This window comes from Pristis pectinata, chromosome 5 (assembly GCF_009764475.1).
Source record: "Pristis pectinata isolate sPriPec2 chromosome 5, sPriPec2.1.pri, whole genome shotgun sequence".
NCBI classification, from domain to species: domain Eukaryota; kingdom Metazoa; phylum Chordata; class Chondrichthyes; order Rhinopristiformes; family Pristidae; genus Pristis; species Pristis pectinata.
Window position 1 is genome coordinate 28293079 of NC_067409.1, and position 18855 is coordinate 28311933.

The following is an 18855-nucleotide window of genomic DNA, read 5'->3' on the forward strand; positions in this document are numbered from 1 at the left end:
ATCTGTTTCTCACCCCCCTCTCTTCCTGGACAGATCAAGAACAGTATTCTCCTGTTGCTAAAAAAACTGTTGGAGGAATAGGGTTATGATGGGCAGATGGAGCCAGGTGGGGAGAAGGAGAGAGAGTTTAGAGACAGAGGCTGGAGGAAGATAGGTGGAAACATAAGGGTAAAAAATAAATGAGCAAATGGAGCTGAAAGGGGAGGGAGAAGGCAGAGGCAGAGGCTGGAACCTGATGTGGAACCAGATAAGGGAGTAACAATAGGCAAATGGACCCAGATGGGGGTGAGGATAGGAAAATTAGGCCAAGGTGGGTAGGTATTGGGGTAATGGGCAAGTGGGATCAGGTGGAGGAGGTAACAAATCTAGGTAACGGGTGGCAGGAGGAAGGATGGAAAAGGTGAACAGAGGAAGGATGGAAAAGGTGAACAAAGGAAGAGGCAACCGACCTGTCTGTAATGAATTTCTTCGTTCTCCCTGTGTCTGCGCAGGTTTCCTCCGGGTGCTCGGGTTCCCTCCCACATTCCAAAAGACATACAGGTTAGGAAGTTGTGGGCATGCTATGTTGGCGCCAGAAGCATGGCGACACTTGCAGGTTGCCCCCAGAACACTCTACGCAAAAGATGCATTTCACTGTGTGTTTCGATGTACACGTGACTAACAAAGATATCTTATCTTACCAGTAGGACTGGAAAAGAACACCAGGGATGTGGCCTACCTAAAACTGAAAAATTCAGTGTTCATACCATTGGGTGGTAGGCTACCCAAGTGGAATATGCGGTGTTGTTCTAGTTTGCGTTTGACCTCTCCATGGCAGTGGAGAAGGCAGAGGACAGTTAGGTTTGTATGGGAAAGGGAAGGGGAGTTGAAATGACATGCAACTGGATATTTTTTCTTTTCTGTTCCCACCTATCATCACCAGCCTCTGTCTCTGAACAGCCCCCCACCCTTTCCCCACCTGGCTCCATCTGCCCAATATCCCTCACCTCGCCTGGTTCCACCTATTACCTGACAGCCATCTTCCCCCTCACCTCTTTATACCAGTTATCTTCAATCTATAATCTCAGTCCTAATGCAGAATCTCGACCCATAACGTCGACCACACAGATGCTGCCTGACCCACTGAGTTCTTCCAGCAGCTTTTTTTTGTTCCAAATTCCAGCATGTGCAGTCTCTTGTGTCTCCAATATTTTCCTGGTACTGAGCTTCCACCCAGCAACGTCCACATTCAATGGATCATCTTTCATAATTTCCATCACTAGACACATATTCCCCTCCCCTCACCTTTCAGCATTTCTAAGGAATCCCTCTCTTCACAACTCCCTGGTCTGCTCTTCCATCCCCACCTATTACTTTTGCATGCAATGACAGGAGATGCAAAATCTGCCCCTTCCCACCATCCAGTACCCTATAGGTCTGTCACTTGCACTTTTCCCAATAGAGTACCGCATTCGGTATCCACAATGTGATCTCCTCTACACTAGAGAAACCAAATGCAGATTAGGTGATCACCTTCTGGAGCACATGTATTAGTCTGCAGTGGTGACCCTGAGCCTGCCGCGTTAATTCACCATCCTGTTCCCACTCTGACCTCTTAGTGGCCTTCTGCATTGGTACAATGAGGCCAATGTAAGTTAAAGAACAATAGCTCATTTCCATCTCAGCATGTTGCAGCCTTCTAGAGTTGATATAGAATTCTTCAACTTCGGTAACTACTTTCCTCCTATATCAGAATTGGCCACTCTGCCTCTCATTATTTTGGCTTAGTTTTTCTTTCTTAGTATCATTTGGCTGCTGGGCAGTCTTACACTTTCACTATTAACACATAACACACAGACAGAGGCATGCTGCCCTCATTAACCCATTCATTCTCACCAAATGAGAAAGGGATTTCCCTTCTTCTACCCATCTCTCTCTCACCTTCTCTGCCACCGAAAACTGATTTCTTTTGCTCTCTTTGCCAATTCTGACCCAGGTTTCTGGACCTGAAATATTAACTGTTTCTTTTTCCACTGATGCTGCTTCACCCACTGAGTTTCTAACACTTTGTCTCTATTTGATCTTTGTCTTTTCTGACAAAGTGCAAAAGGCTATCTTGTTTATGGTTGTTATCTCATCTCTTCATTAACTTTCCTGACCCCATCCCTATGCCCTTCCTTCACCCTTTTCCCCCAACCAACCAACCTAGCCCCTTCTGTCTGTGGTTATTAAGTCCACACTGTATCTCCACGGGCTGCTTGGATGAAATCTACTTACTTAGCACCATGATTGAAACTGGAAATTTCCTAACTGATTGCACAGTTTACTCAAGCCCAGTTGGCTTTTATGAAATTTTATAGTTCCTTACTGAAAATACTTCTCTAAAAATGTTCAAAGGCTTTGCGTATTAGGAGATTTTTCCACTTCTCATGTTGATTTATATTACAGATACATTGACTGAGAGTACAACAGATTATTAAAACATGCAATTTGAAATCTTTTACCTTGGTAAAATAAATTCTAATGTGCAGCAAAATTGAGGAGAACAGCATGACTCTTGGAAAGAAACAAATATTGTAATCATATATTTTGTTGCGATAGAATATGAAACAAGAAGATACTTCAGCATTTTCAAGTGAGGCTCTTAGTATCTTAAGTAAAGTAACTAGATTACAAAAAAACAATTGGGAAAATTGTTTGGTCATAACTCACACAAAGCAAAGTTCCAGTGTTTGTTGGAATTCAATCATCCCAGTCACACAGCATCACTGCAGGAGTTCTTTGGGAGGGAGTCCAACATCCAACCGTCTTCAGCTGCTTCATCCATTACCTCCCTTCCATCATAAGGTCAAAAGTGGGGATGCTTGCTGATGATTGCACAGTGTTCAGTTCCATTCACAACTCTTCAGAAAATTAAGCAGTCCAGGCTGGCATGTAGCAAGATCAGGCGTGGGCGAATAATTGATGTCACAAGTAACATTCCTGCTACAGAAATGTAAGGCAGTGAGCATCTCCCACAAGGGCATCACCACTGCCGAGTTCCCAACTATTAACATCCATTATCATTGACTTGTAACTCAGTTGGCCCAGCTGCTTAAATAGTGGCTAAAAGAGCAAGTAGGGATCCGGTACCCTGTTCCAACTGACTTGTCATCTGTTATCGGAAAACCATTCCATCTAAGTACACTTGTCATGACTTTAGGGGGCTTTGGAATGACCTGAAGCCAAGAAAGACACAAAATAAATGAAGCTTTCCTTTCTTTCAGAGACAAACCTGTCTTTCATCAAGAGGTTCTACAAATGCCCTAGTTTGTGCAACAGTCGATTGTTCATTTTGACATCCGATACGTAGGTAGCAGTGGAAAGAGTTTGTGCAGGTCCAAGGTGATTCCAAGTTTTAAGTGGTGAAATAATTACTTGTCATTTATAGCTCTTTTCCCAAAGCACTTTATAGTCAGTGATTTACTCTCTATATATGTTACCTGTAGTTTTTATTGGCAAATCTTGCAGTCAATTTGTGCACAGCATACTCTTCAACAACAATGAGTTAATCTGTTCTTGGTACTTTCAGGTAAGGGAATGTGTTGGATTGAAAACTAAGAAATCCCATGTTCCTCTTCAGAAAGCGCTATGGGGTCTTTCACATCCAGCTGTGGAGGTGGATGGTGCTTAAGTTTCATGTTTCACCAAATAAAAAAAACACCCACATTACAGTACTCCTACAGAAGTGCAGTCTCCAGTTGAATTCACAATTTTCTGACAAGCTAGAATATCATGAATGAGCCCAGGCTGACAGTGAATTACAAAGAAAGTTTCATGAGACTGAATATATTCGTGTTGGGGTGGGAGTTGCGTGAGAGATTTACATGGGACATAATGTAAGATTTCAAATTTTTGAGAAATCAGTGTTTAAAAATAAAGGAGCTGTGATAGTGATGATCAACATAATAAATGACCTTTACAGAGCAGATGATAGAAGTTGTTCCCATTAGTATAATGGATGAGAATCCAAGGATACAGATTTAATATGACATGCTAAAGAATCCAAGGTGATGAAGATTTTTTTGATATTCAGAAACCGGTGAGCATCTGGAATGCATTGCCTGACATGCAGTAGAGACAGATTCAGTCCTGGCTTTCAACAGGGATTGTATTAGAACTTGAAAGATTTAAAATATTTGCCAGCCTGCGGGGAAAGGTGGGATGTATGAATAGGTGCAATGCTGTATCAGAGATCTGTGTGGACTCCCAAGGGATGAATGGTTTCCTTCTGTTCGGTTACCATTCGATGATTTTGAAAGATCACTTACAGGGAGTCCATTTGCTCAATTGAGGTCTATTTTTCAGGACAAGTAGAAAGCAAGGTATTAGATCAGAAATGCTTCCAACAATGAGTTGCTAAGCTGAAATCTATTTTGAGCAAACTGTTCCTACATTCCTTGAGTGATCTTGATATGATAGAAGAGTTAATTCATGGGTTTAGTTGCAAAAGTGCAAGGTATAGACAGCAGATGTATAATTCTTCTTCTTAAGCATTCCCTTGAGAACAGTGATGATTTGTTTCCATTCTGGTTTTGTGGGTTCTGAGGTAACTAATGAGGTCACTGTAGGAATTGTAGACTGTCCAAAAAGTGGAGCAGGAGGTGATGATGGGATGAGACAGGTGGATGGGTAGTTTCAGGTGGAGTCTTCCTTCTGCTGTTTATGCGAGGCATCTGTGTGTTCCTGATGCATCAACTCGAGGATCTTAATACCATCCAAATGCTCCTTCACTTTGAGCGGTCCTGGGTCAGGGAGTCCCAAGAATAAGTGGGGTTCTATCACATTTCCAAAAAGACTTGAGCAGATTCGTCAACCTGTTTCTGTGACTACCTGATAATCTCTTCCAGTGACAGAGCTCAGGTGAAGGTATCTGTTTTGGGAGTTTGGCATTGGACATGCAAATGAACTGGCCTGCCCAACAGAGCCGATTGAGTGTTATTTGGTCAGTGCTGGTGTTGGTGGCCTGGGAGAGGACATTGATGTGTGTTCCTTTATCAATGGATTTAGAGGATTGTATAGAGACACTGGTGGTGGTATCTTTCCAATGCTTTGAGGCACCTGGTGTAGTTAGTCCATGAGTCAGAAGAATACTTGAGGAAAGGGCTCATTGCTGCCCATTAGACCATGCTCATTTGACCAAAGGCTGTACTGGCATATTGAAGGTAATGGTGAATTTTATCATCATTTTCTATCTTTGCAGAAAGGTGGCTTCTACTTTACGAGAAGTGATCGACATTTTCCAGAGTCTCACTGTGAACCTTTATTGTCAGAGGGCAGCATTGTAAAATGGCGGTAGCTTGGGAGACAATATTTAACTTGTGATTTGCAATTTGTTAGTTCTGAATGAGAGATTGATTGTGTTATGCAGGATTAGAGAATCTGTTGGTCTTATAGTATTACTTTGAGTTTTCCAAATGGAGTACAATTCAAAATGGTACCATAAAAGCATATGCATTTTTGTTTTGGAAGTTTGTATTTTTTTCGGTTCTAGTGTCTGAGTTGTGCAATGCTGTATAAATGTAATTTTGTCATAATATATTGTTATATTGTATCTCCAATATTAATTGGTCCATGATGTTTCATTTAGTCAGATCTATTGCATGGGTTGGAACAGAAATATTTCACATTTTCAGCTTTCAGAATTCTTCTCCTTTGAAGTTCCATTTGGCATTTGTCCTGACCTCTCAGTTATCAAGCAGCTATCCCCTCACTTTTCTCAATACTGGCTCCAGGTAATTCAGAATCTGAGGCGGCTCATGCACCTGAAATTTAAATGCTGTTTCTTTCTTCACAGGTGCTGCCTCACCTGCACAGCATTATAAGCCTATCTGTTTCTCGTTCAGATTTCCAGCGTTTGCATCATTTTGTTTTGGAGTTCTGGCCCAATTCATTTTCTTTTTACGTACTGAGACAGCCTGCAAAATCTCCAGCTCTGCTTGCATCCTTTCATCAGTGTACTAGCTTTCCTTCTACTCAATCCAGGTTGGCATAGTAATGGCCAGCACTTTGCTTTTTCATTCTGTCTTAACACCAATAAAAGGATATTCTTAAGTGATCAAAGTGGTGAATAAACAGTTGATATACTTGTAAAAATGGCAACATTGTTAATTTCTTTCTCATACATATTAATGATTGCTGAGATTATTTTGGGCATTCATAATTTAACTAATAGAGTTGTACTTCATTATTTATTATAAGAACAATTAGTAATTGATCTCTCTCATTCCTGTGTATATAATGTTTGATTGATAATCACCAAGAGTGTTCCTGCATGTTCACTATTGAGGTACAAATTTTTGTTCCTGTTTAAACTGAATGTGAACTCAAAATCTCTACATTTTCCACCATAAACTACAATCTCATACCTCACTTCCTCGTACCAAGGCAAGAGAGCGCAGGCATCAGCTTTTGCCCCTAAAAAGGACGCACATAATTAGAGTGTTTCAGGTTTGGAACTCCTTGTTTGCTTCTTGATTTCTAGATAACAAGAGGAAAATGAAGTTTGAGTAATGCACAATTTCAAAAGACCAGCAGGCTTTACTGAAAATAATCCTGAAGCTAACAGCTCTCATCTTCGTTAATGAATAAATTTGCATCAACAAACAGCCGTCAAATAAGCACAATAAAATTCATAAATTGGAAAGTGCCGTGCTACGTGTGAAGGTGGGATCCTGCCAGGAGACAAAGCTTCTGCACTTAACTAATGAGCATAAAGCTTGCCAAAAACGTTGGGGCTTGCCTATTGCTCTGTAAGTTCCTTTTCATGACATAAGGCCAAACAATCTCCCTGGCACCAGAAACGAATTTTAACGAGCGTGGTCTCTCATTTTCATAGATTTTTATTATTATGTGAGAGTTTTTTTAAGAAGTCCAAATAAAATTTGACTTTTTTCTCTCTGTCTCTCTCTCTCTCTCTCTCTCTCTCTCTCTCTCTCTCTCTCTTTCTCTCTCTCTCTCTCCCTCCCTCCCTCCCTCCCTCCCTCCCTCCCTCCCTCTCCCTCCCTCCCTCCCTCTCCCTCCTTATTTTGTTTTCCGTTCTTGACTTGACACTAAATATGATGTGTGGATTTCCTGGTTCTGTCATTATACTAATATTCAACAATTGTTTGATTGGTGAGGAGATATTCATTTGCTTGCGTGGTTTTCTTCTTGATCATTTGCTGGCAGGGATTTCCAGTCCAAAAACCCATAGAAAATCTGTGTGCAAGTGTGATGGATTGGGGAACTGCTGGCGCCACCAAACCCACTAAATGTAGACTACTGAGATGGAAAGAGTGTGAAAGCCATAGTGCTGAGCATGCAGTGAGAGAGGTGCACAGAGAGCAGCATTTATTATGTGAGAGTTTTTTAAGTGTAAAAGATGAAGAAAATAAAAGGAATTACCACAGAGCGGTGTTGGCAATGAGAAGATTTAGGGGGCAGAGTGAATGGAAGACAAGTCAAGATGGAATGAGTCTGATGATCAGAAAATGAGAGGGCAAGACAAATTTATTTTACATTTTTGTGCAAAATTAAACTGACATCTATTAATTTCATAGTATAATTTAGTTGGTCATGGTGACAACACATGCACCACTTGCCTGCCATGGAATTGGTTTTTATTGGCTTGAAAAATAAGCTGTTTGCCAAAGTTGAGTGCACAGTGGTAATATAAACAAATCAAAAAATGAGGATTGATGACCTAATTTGGGTTAATTTCCCTTCCCCCTTCCCCCCAATGTATGTAATACAGTGTATCCTGTGTCCTAACGAAACAGCATCAGCAAAACTTTTATCCTTAGTCTGTGTACATTACTAGTCGGTTTATTTAAAAAATATTAAAATGTAATATTGGCTGTGTTTCACTACTTTATCCATTCTCAACACTTACTTGTATGTCAACATGTAAATGTTCCTGCAAATGATGTAGGAAGCCTTCACCCTCACAGTGCCTCACCAGCTCTTCTGACTTCTCTCTTGGATAGGGGGAGAGAGTAAGAATGCTACTTACAGGTTTAGATCAAATTTTAAATTTGTATTGAAGTTGTGTTAATCTGTTAGAGATGTGTGTAATCTATACCAGAATATGAAATGGAAATGATGCATTGACCAGGTTTTGATATTTTTTCCCCTGATTGTTTAAATATTGTGGATGAAAAAAATCAAAACCTGGTCAACGCATCAAGTTTTTCTTTACAGCTCTTTAATGGATTGTGAAACTCAATACCAGGTTACATCTTTTGTCAGAGCAAACTCATAAATGCTTTACTCTTATCTATGAGAGGCTTAGCAGACATATATTTAGGATGTTGAATTGGATTAAAGGAGCAGATTTCATGATCACAGATATGCTTTATGACATTAGCTATTGCTTTGCCATCAAACTGCATCATATTTGTATGCGTTTTAACTAATATAATTGTGACTTCCTCCCCTCCTACATAAATAAAGCTTGGAAAAGGCTTGATCAGGGAATCAATGCTCCAGGAGTATTTATGTATTGTCTCAAATAAAATAAATCAGTGTCACTTAAAGGAGTATTATCAAATAAAATTTTGACATAAACTATATTAAAGGTTATTAGAACAGCTGACACAAATGTTTATGAAAGGGGAAGTTTAAAGGAGCACCTAAAAGCAGGAAACATGGACACAGATTTTGGAGAAAATTCCATAATACTAGGTCCTTGACTGCCAAAGCTGGAACATTTCTAACCTAGAATCTGGAATTTGATTCTGTCAGAATAGTGGGGATTCTGTATGTAGGTAGATTGAGACCGTTAGGAGATTTTATCCTTAAGAATTTTGAAATTCATGTGTTTGTGCAATGGGAGTTCTGTAGGTCAGTAAAAGTAATGGGTGAAAAGGTGTAGGATAAAAAGATCAAAGTTTTGGATAAATGGGTTGAAAATTGCCTGGAAGAGCAATGGAACTGGAGGCTTATACTTGAGCACATGGCGGGGTTCAAACTATGGATTTATTCTTCACATTTAACTGAAGCAATATTTTGATCAACCGTGCTGACATTGGACAAGGAATGTGATGAATTAGAGGCAGTGGCAAAATCAAGAGTGGTTATGAGGTAAATTGTCTTCACATGTGAAATATGATGTACTTTTGGATGATGCCGCCAAGGGTAGGCTGATGTCGGAGTCCAAGGATAGATATTTGAAGGACTCTGGAGATCAGGCTGTATGAGTGGGATGAATGGACAAGGGAAAATGGAATGGTCATCTGAGCTGAAAGCTGCAGTCTGCTCAAGAAGCATGAGGATGAATGATTAACCTTGGTCAATTTGTACTTTGTGACGTTCATTGAAACCTCTTTCAATGGTGTTTCAGGAATTAAAGCTGATCTGGTCGGTTCAAAATAGAGTTGTGAGACAGATTGCAAATGTTTTGAGAGGCAACAGCTTGTTCAATGAATCAGGCAAAGCAAATGAAATTGAAAATGGGGCTGTGATTTGCAAAGACTGGTGCTTTGTTGAGGAAAAGTATGATTCTAGCATTTTTGAAGGGGAGGAAGATAACATCTGAGGTTAGAAAGTGATTTATCAACTTGGTTGTTCCAGGAGGAGGTTAGGAGGAGAGTAATTTGGATTGATGGAGAAGGATGTTGTGGATGTAATGAATGCTGAAGTGCTGTGGGTGTCACAAACCAGCAACAAAAGAAACACACTGAGCATGATTCAGTGTTAAAAACTATTTTATTAATCACTACTTATGATAATATGTAAAATAAACTGTTTTAACACTTCCTTCTCAAACACCTTCTTTTCCACATAATGGCCAGCTATCAATCTCTGAATATCTGCCTTTCTCATAGACTGCTTTACTTCTGTAAGGTTTAACCTTGTAGCAATCTTTATCAAATCATCCTTTTTCGCCACCTCCAATCCTTTTTGGGTTGGTGACTCCAAAAATGCCTTAATATCCATTGCTGCTGGTTTCCACACACACAAGCCAATTAAAAAGAATTTATCAGACCTTCCTCAAAAATCTTTGGATTGAATCCCGAACAAATCTCGTCAATCTGGGGTACAATCCCAGACGACACTCGTTAACCTTGGGAACTATCCCGGACGAATCTCGTTAACCTTGGGAACTATCCCGGACGAGCCCCCAATTTTGTCACAAACCAGCAACAAAAAAAACACACTGAGCATGATTCAGTGTTAAAAACTATTTTATTAATCACTACTTATGATAATACGTAAAATAAAAGTTAAAAAAAAATGTTAGTATGTTAGAATTCAAGAATGTTAAACCTCGAACGTTAACCCCAAAACTAAACTCTTCGTGTGTGTGTGTGACATAGTCCAAAACTCCCAGTTCCGGAATGGTTCTTAAAGTTCAGTTCCGCAAGCCATAAGGTGAAACATGAGCAAGGGCTTCTTCAACAACCACCGTTGTCTGAAGATAAGATGTAGATGTAGAAAAACATAGAGAGAGTACATACGAAATCCAAATGTTCCACGATGGAACCCAAACGACACTTCAGTGTTTACTCGGTAGTGACTTCCTCACCCCGAAAAGCATCCGAACCGTGGTCGTCCACATACAAATACCTGTTTCCTTCTACAGGTCAGCAACAAAGTGAACTCCACCGGATTACTTCCAACTTCCATACATGGATTTCAGTGGCAAACACAGTTATTGTTTCTCATCCATCGATAGAGAAAACAAGCAGGCTGGTGTCTCTCTCCCTTCTCTCTCTCTCTCCTTCTTCTTCTTCTTACTTCTTCAACAACGTCATTACGTCCTTTATCTTCTATTGACGTAAGCACGCCCCACACACATATACACACACACTCTCTATCTTAAAGGGACTTTCACTGAGTCCGTAACACCTCCCACCTAAAAAAAATTTTTCCCAAGAAAAATTTAACCGCACATACAGTTAGTAATGTTAATAATTATCAAGCTACACAACTACAGACTATCAGATTAGTACAGATACATGTTTCCCATTTAACATCGGGAAAGACAATCAGCAATCACATTATCTTTGCCTTTAATGTGAGTTATCATGAGATCAAACTCTTACAAAATTAAACTCCAGTTTAACAGCCTTCTGTTCTTGTTTTTGACTCGGCTCAGAAACACCAATGGGTTATGATCTGTATACACAGTCAATGGTTTCTGAGCGGTGCAAACATATACACTGAAATGTTGCAAGGCTAAAACAAGCGACAGTAATTCTTTCTCTATGGTGGAATAATTCTTTTGATGCTCATTAAATTTCTTTGAAAAGTAAGCTACAGGATGGTCAATATCATCAAGGTCACCCTTCTGCAACAACACAGCTCCTGCAGCTTCATCACTGGCATCTACTGCTAATGAAAATGGCTTTTCAAAGTCAGGTGTTTTGAGCACAGGATGGTAGCATAAAATGGCTTTCAGCTTCTTAAATGCTTCTTGACAAGAATCTGTCCAAACAAACTTTACTCCCTTCTTCAGAAGATTAGTTAGGGGAAGAGCAATATCAGCAAAATTTTTACAAAATTTTCGGTAATATCCAACCATTCCCAAAAATCTTCTAACAGTCCTCGTACCTGTGGGAATAGGGAACTCAGATATTGCTTGAACTTTTGCCTGAACAGGAGCTTGCTTGCCTTGACCTACAACATAACCAAGATACGTCACAGTGGCATGGCCAAATTCACTTTTAGCCAAGTTAACTGTAAGGTTAGCCTTGGAAAGTCTTTCAAACAACCTTTCTAACGCAGAGATGTGATCCTCCCATGTATCATTCCCAGTCACTAAGTCGTCAATGTAGGCATCTGTATGTTTTAACCCATGAATCACCGAATTAATCATTCTTTGAAATGTTGCCGGAGCATTTTTCATTCCAAATGGCAAAACATTGTATTCATACAATCCAGAAGGGGTTACAAAGGCTGAAATTTCCCTTCCTCTATCTGTTAATGGAACACACCAGTACCCTTTTAATAGGTCAATCTTTGTAAGAAATTTTGCCTTTCCCACTCTGTCTATGCAATCATCCACCCTAGGAATAGGGTAAGCATCTGACTTTGTTACAGCATTCACTTTCCTGTAATCTGTGCAAAATCTAACAGTTCCATCAGGTTTAGGTACAATAACACAGGGCGAACTCCAATTTGAAGTAGAATGTCTAATAATATCATTTTCCAACATGTATTTTATTTCCTGATCAACAAGTTTACTTTTTTCCACATTCATTCGATATGGGTGTTGTTTGATTGGTTTTGCATCCCCAACATCAACATCATGGGTAATTATCGATGTTCTGTTTGGAACATCTGGGAACAGATTTTTAAATTTTAAAATTAATTCTCTCATCTGTTGTTTTTGTGAAACTTGTAAATGGTCCAACTTCATTTCAAGGTTCTCCATGATATTTTGGTTTTTTAGTTTTGATGGAACAATATTTGGTCTAAATTGGCCTTCCTCAACATCAACATCAGGCATTCTAGAAACAACCTTTACATCATCCACCAAGGCCACAACTGAATCCCTCTCATAATAAGGTTTTAGCATGTTTACATGACAGAGTTGTGTTTTCTTGCGTCTATCTGGTGTTTTGATTATATATGTTAGATCAGTCACTCGAGATTCAATAACATAGGGTCCAGAAAAACGAGCTTGCAAGGGATTATTTTGGCTAGGGAAAAATACCAATACCTTTTGCCCCACTGCGAATGTCCTAGGCCGAGCACGTCTATCAAAATATGTCTTCATTCTTATCTGGCTTGTTTTCAGATTCTCTCTCGCTAGCTGGCAGACTCTTTCCAACCGAGTTTTAAATTTTTGGACATAGTCCAACAGACTCAAGTGAACTTCCTCATTAACCCATTGCTCTCTTAACAACTCCAAAGGTCCTCTCACCCGATGTCCAAACACAAGCTCAAACGGACTAAATCCTATTGACTCCTGGATCGATTCTCTAACGGCAAACAAAAGTAAATGGATACCTTCGTCCCAATCCTTGGTATTTTCAAAGCAATAAGTCTTCAGCATATTTTTGAGAGTAGAATGAAATCTCTCCAGAGCTCCTTGAGATTCTGGGTGATATGCAGATGATACAATCTGCTTTGCTCCCAGCTCATAGACTATTTGTTGAAAAATTTTTGACATAAAATTACTACCTTGATCAGATTGGATTTCTTTTGGCAAACCAAACAAGGTAAAAAATTTTACAAGAGCCTTTGACACCGTCTTGGCCTTAATATTTCTAAGGGGTATTGCCTCTGGAAATCTAGAAGTGGCACACATGATGGTTAACAAATACTGATTTCCAGTCTTAGACTTTGGTAATGGGCCAACACAGTCCACAATCACCTTTGAAAAGGGCTCCCCAAAAGCAGGAATTGGTTTCAAAGGAGCCACAGGGGGTTTTTGATTTGGTTTACCTACCATCTGACATGTGTGGCAGGTTCGATAAAACATCACCACATCTTTTCTCAAACCAGGCCAATAGAATTGTTTCAAGATCTTCCCTACAGTTTTATTCACCCCAAAGTGACCACCCAAAGGCATACTATGGGCCAGGTTTAAAATCTCATCCCTATAAACTTTTGGAACAACAACCTGATGAATAACTTCCCATTCCTCAGTAACAGGAACATGAGGAGGTCTCCATTTCCTCATTAACACTCCATTTTTGACATAGTATCCAGTTGGCACTTTTTCAATCTCCTCACATGAGAGAGCTTTTTCTTTCAATTCTGTCAACTCAGGGTCCTTTGTCTGTTCCACCATAAAATCCTTCCTCGACAAAGACAAATCTTTAAATTCAGGCTCACTATAAGGATGTTGATCCTCCAATGAAGACAGAAAAGTCTCAGATAAGGCATCATAATTTTCTTCCTGTTTAGGACTGTCACAAGGAACCACATCAGACTGCATCGGACTGTCTGTCTTGACTAATTCTTTAGCTCTAGCTCGAGTCACCGCACATGATGGGTAAACATCTGGATCATTCTCAGACTCATCAATCCTTGGTTTGGTTGTTAACCGTACCACAGGATCACTTTCTCCATCTGCAAGGTCATTTCCCAATAACAAAGAAACTCCTTCCACTGGCAAACTAGGTCTTATCCCTATCTCGACTGGTCCTTCTATGAACTTTGACTTTAAAATCACCCTGTGAAAAGGGACAGACATGGTCTCACCTGTAACGCCTCGTACTAGATTTACTTCACCAGTGTCACTTTCTTCACCAAAATTTAAAACACTGTCCAGCAAGAGAGATTGACTAGCCCCAGTATCTCTAAGAATTTTCACTGGCACCTGGGGTGACTCATCATTCAGTGAAACAAAACCCTCTGATACATACGAACGGAATTCTTTTCTCACCTCCTCCAACTTTTCCGCTTTTCCCTCTTGCAAGGACTGATCTTTAACAGCATCTCCTGAACCTTTTTGATTTTTAATTGCCTGAAAGCAAGCATTGGGCCCAGCTTCCTTCTTTTTCTTCAAAAGGGCACAATTAGATATCACGTGGCCAGGATTCCTACAGTAATAACAAGTACGCTCAACAGGTTTCTCCAGCCCTGGCTTCTTTTCATCTTTTCCTTTTTGATTACCTCCCAATTTAATCTCCGGTTTACCTGGATTGTCTTTGTAACTCCTTTGAAAGGTTTTAGGTTGTCCCCATTTGGATTTATGGGTTAAAGCATAATCATCTGCCAACCTAGCAGTTTCTTGTAAAGTTTCCACTGCCTTTTCATTTAAATATGTTGTTAATTCAGCTGGAACACATCTTTTAAAGTCTTCCACTAGTATCAATTCTGTCAATTTATCATAATCCCCATCTACATTTTTAGCCAGGCACCATCGTTCAAAACATATTCTCTTTCCATTGGCAAATTCCATATAAGTCTGATCTGCAGATTTCCTCAAGTCTCTGAATTTTTGTCTATAAGCCTCAGGGACCAATTCATAGGCCTTCAAAATAGCTTGTCTTACCTTGGTATAATCAGCTGCATCCTCAACAGACAAAGCAGAATAAGCTTTTTGAGCTTTACCTTTAATCACACTCTGTACCATAAGAGCCCATCCTTTCCTTGGCCAGTTTGAACTCACAGCAACCTTTTCAAAATGTTGGAAATACTGATCAACCTGATCTTCTTCAAACGGAGGGACTAATTGAACCTCCCTACTGGCTGAAAAACCATCATCAGAATCAGATTCCAAACTCTCTCTTGCTTCATTTGTAACTCATGCTGCCTCTGTTTCTCCTTTTCCTCACTATCCAGCTCCATCCTCTTCAATTCCATCTGCTTCATTGCTAGATCAGCCTCTATCTTCATCTGAGTTATCTTTTGTTCGGCCTCTAATTTCTCTCGTTCGGCCTCTATCTTTAACTGGGTTTGCTCTCGTTCGGCCTCTATCTTTAACTGGGTTTGTTCTCGTTCAGCTTCTAATTTATTTTGCTCTCGTTCAGCCTCTATCTTTGCCAGCTGCACCTGTGCCTCAGAAATTGCTATTTCACTGCCAGGAAACTGTTTTAACACTTCCTTCTCAAACACCTTCTTTTCCACATAATGGCCAGCTATCAATCTCTGAATATCTGCCTTTCTCATAGACTGCTTTACTTCTGTAAGGTTTAACCTTGTAGCAATCTTTATCAAATCATCCTTTTTCGCCACCTCCAATCCTTTTTGGGTTGGTGACTCCAAAAATGCCTTAATATCCATTGCTGCTGGTTTCCACACACACAAGCCAATTAAAAAGAATTTATCAGACCTTCCTCAAAAATCTTTGGATTGAATCCCGAACAAATCTCGTCAATCTGGGGTACAATCCCAGACGACACTCGTTAACCTTGGGAACTATCCCGGACGAATCTCGTTAACCTTGGGAACTATCCCGGACGAGCCCCCAATTTTGTCACAAACCAGCAACAAAAAAAACACACTGAGCATGATTCAGTGTTAAAAACTATTTTATTAATCACTACTTATGATAATACGTAAAATAAAAGTTAAAAAAAAATGTTAGTATGTTAGAATTCAAGAATGTTAAACCTCGAACGTTAACCCCAAAACTAAACTCTTCGTGTGTGTGTGTGACATAGTCCAAAACTCCCAGTTCCGGAATGGTTCTTAAAGTTCAGTTCCGCAAGCCATAAGGTGAAACATGAGCAAGGGCTTCTTCAACAACCACCGTTGTCTGAAGATAAGATGTAGATGTAGAAAAACATAGAGAGAGTACATACGAAATCCAAATGTTCCACGATGGAACCCAAACGACACTTCAGTGTTTACTCGGTAGTGACTTCCTCACCCCGAAAAGCATCCGAACCGTGGTCGTCCACATACAAATACCTGTTTCCTTCTACAGGTCAGCAACAAAGTGAACTCCACCGGATTACTTCCAACTTCCATACATGGATTTCAGTGGCAAACACAGTTATTGTTTCTCATCCATCGATAGAGAAAACAAGCAGGCTGGTGTCTCTCTCCCTTCTCTCTCTCTCTCCTTCTTCTTCTTCTTACTTCTTCAACAACGTCATTACGTCCTTTATCTTCTATTGACGTAAGCACGCCCCACACACATATACACACACACTCTCTATCTTAAAGGGACTTTCACTGAGTCCGTAACATGGGGAACTGAGAGAGGAAATACAATGAGAACTGGGTAGGGGATCTTTTAAGTGATGTTTTTGATGGTACTTCCAGTTCTGACATTGAATACTGTGTTTTAAGCTTTGACTAACACAGCTTCAATAAATGTAGTTACGTGAGGTTTGAAAACTTTAATATTTTAGCCTTTTCAGAGATGCCAAGTGTATCTTTCATAATTTGCTAGTACAAGTGGAGTTCCTTGCAATGATAGCTGGCAATTGTCTGTTGTGCTTTTGACATTGGAGGGTGGCTAAGGAGAATATTTCATCTGAAGGATGTGCCAGTAAGGATGGAATGTGGGTCCAGAGTGAAATGAGCAAGGTGCATATGCTGGCCAGATGGAGAAAGGTATAAAAGTTGTGAATGAAAGGGGATGAAGTATTTTTATTTCATTATTTGAGGATGCACAGCCAGTAGAGGTGTCAGGTATGGTGGAACTGTGGGAGCAAGATGGAGCTAAGAGAGTTGGAGAAACCTGGAAATAACTATGCTATATGCGAGTGTTTCACTAGTAGTTCTGAATCAGATCAAGTAATATTTCAGAGATTGGTATGGACAGCCTTGGTAATTACTGAGATTTGTCTTGATGCCATTTCCAGGCACATGTTATATTCTTCCCTGAGTGAGCTGCTGGTGAGAAAATTTGAATAATTTTACAGAATAGATGATGATGATTGAGCAAGGTGATCTTGCCAAATCAATAAATGTGTATCCATAGTATTGATCTGAAGGACAAGGTAATGATTATGGGATTGAGAGTTGTAATGCAGAGACAGTAAAGTTTTAGAAGCATGTAGATGATAGCTTTGCGTTTATGAATGATTTAAGGGAGAAGCAGGATGTAGATGAAAATATAAGCTGCCAAGGTTAGAATTTTGGTGCAAGCCCAAGGTAATCACATAAAACAGATCAACTAAAGCACCTGCAGTTCAATATTGACTAGTAGTTAGAGATGGAAATCATAAGCAATGGAGTACAGTGGTGCTGCAGATTTGTTTAGTGAAAAGTATAAACGGAGGTTGAGGAATGACTGGGGTCTATTGATAAAACATTGTTCGAGGATAAATAATTGCTTGTTAGGAATCCATTGCCAGTTGTTCAGTAATTCCTCAAGTAACCTAAAATTATCACATTATATAGGAAGGGATCTTGTTCATTTTAACTGTGTGGAGATTGAATGGTAGATGTGTTGTGAACTCCAGCTGTGAAAAATGGGTTAACAACAATTGACAAGATGCATTGACTTTTGCTTTGCATGCTTTGAACCAGTGCTAATAGAATAGAGATAGTGTGTGTCATGCTGCTCAGTTGCAGCATTTAATCAACCTGACTGATGCAGAATATAGCAAACTGATCTTTGATATTAAAAAGCATCCTGTCCACAGATGTTGTCATAGCACTGAGAGCCAAATGCAAAGTAAATGTCATGGACTAGTGCTGCACTTCAGAGACCCATGTTTTGTATGTAAAGAGTTTTTTCTGTGCAGTGAGTACTTAGATTTAGCCTTCTAATAAATTAGATCTTGATCTTGCTTTAGAGTTGCTATATACCATAAAGTGCTCTGAAGGACCCTGCCAAAGCTATTCCACTGAGGGCTAGAAAAACCAGAGATTAATGGTCTGTTTTCCTTTTTGCTGTCTGTCATTGAAACAGCCTGGAAAATAATGGCTTTTAACAAGGTCAGTTCTCAAATGTCACTGCTGCACTAGTGAGATCAACATTTAACTGATGTTTTCTATATCTTCTCATTGTTTAATAGCTCACTGAGGATCTGCACAACACACCAATGAACAGTGAGATCAGAGAACTGGTGAAACTGCTAACACATCCGCATCTCAAGGTGAGGGTATGTTACTTGTATGAGCATTAAAAGATAGGTAATCTTTTTGAGTTTTATTGCTGCAGGTGGTTGGACACAGGCAAGGGTTGCAAAATTAAAATTTGAATCAACCCCAAAGATGCATTTTTGAACTTTCAAATCTCCTTCAGCTTGTGACAGTTGTGAAACTTAAATAGAGTCTGTGAACTTAAAGCATTAATGTAAGTTTTTTAGTTTATACTTTCTGTGAATTGAGTAGAATGGTATCTAAAAAATGTAATTTAGTAGTTTGCTATCATTGTACATTTCTGCTTCAAGTAACCCATTTAGCCTCAAAAGTCTTTGTACTGACGCTAGGGAAAATAACATTTTAAATTTGAAATCAAAACAGAATATGTTAAAAACACTGAGCAAGTCAGGC

General features: G+C 39.6%; 1 protein-coding gene across 10 annotated transcripts in view; it reads left to right on the forward strand.

The window, feature by feature from the left end:
* Positions 1–18855, forward strand: part of mpp7a (MAGUK p55 scaffold protein 7a) — a 359286-nt gene that overhangs the window by 218606 nt on the left and 121825 nt on the right. For all 10 annotated transcript variants that reach the window (XM_052015631.1, XM_052015634.1, XM_052015627.1 and 7 more), the window contains one exon: positions 18375–18455. In XM_052015631.1, the coding sequence (XP_051871591.1) occupies positions 18375–18455 (81 nt within the window). The remainder of the gene's footprint in view (positions 1–18374; positions 18456–18855) is intronic.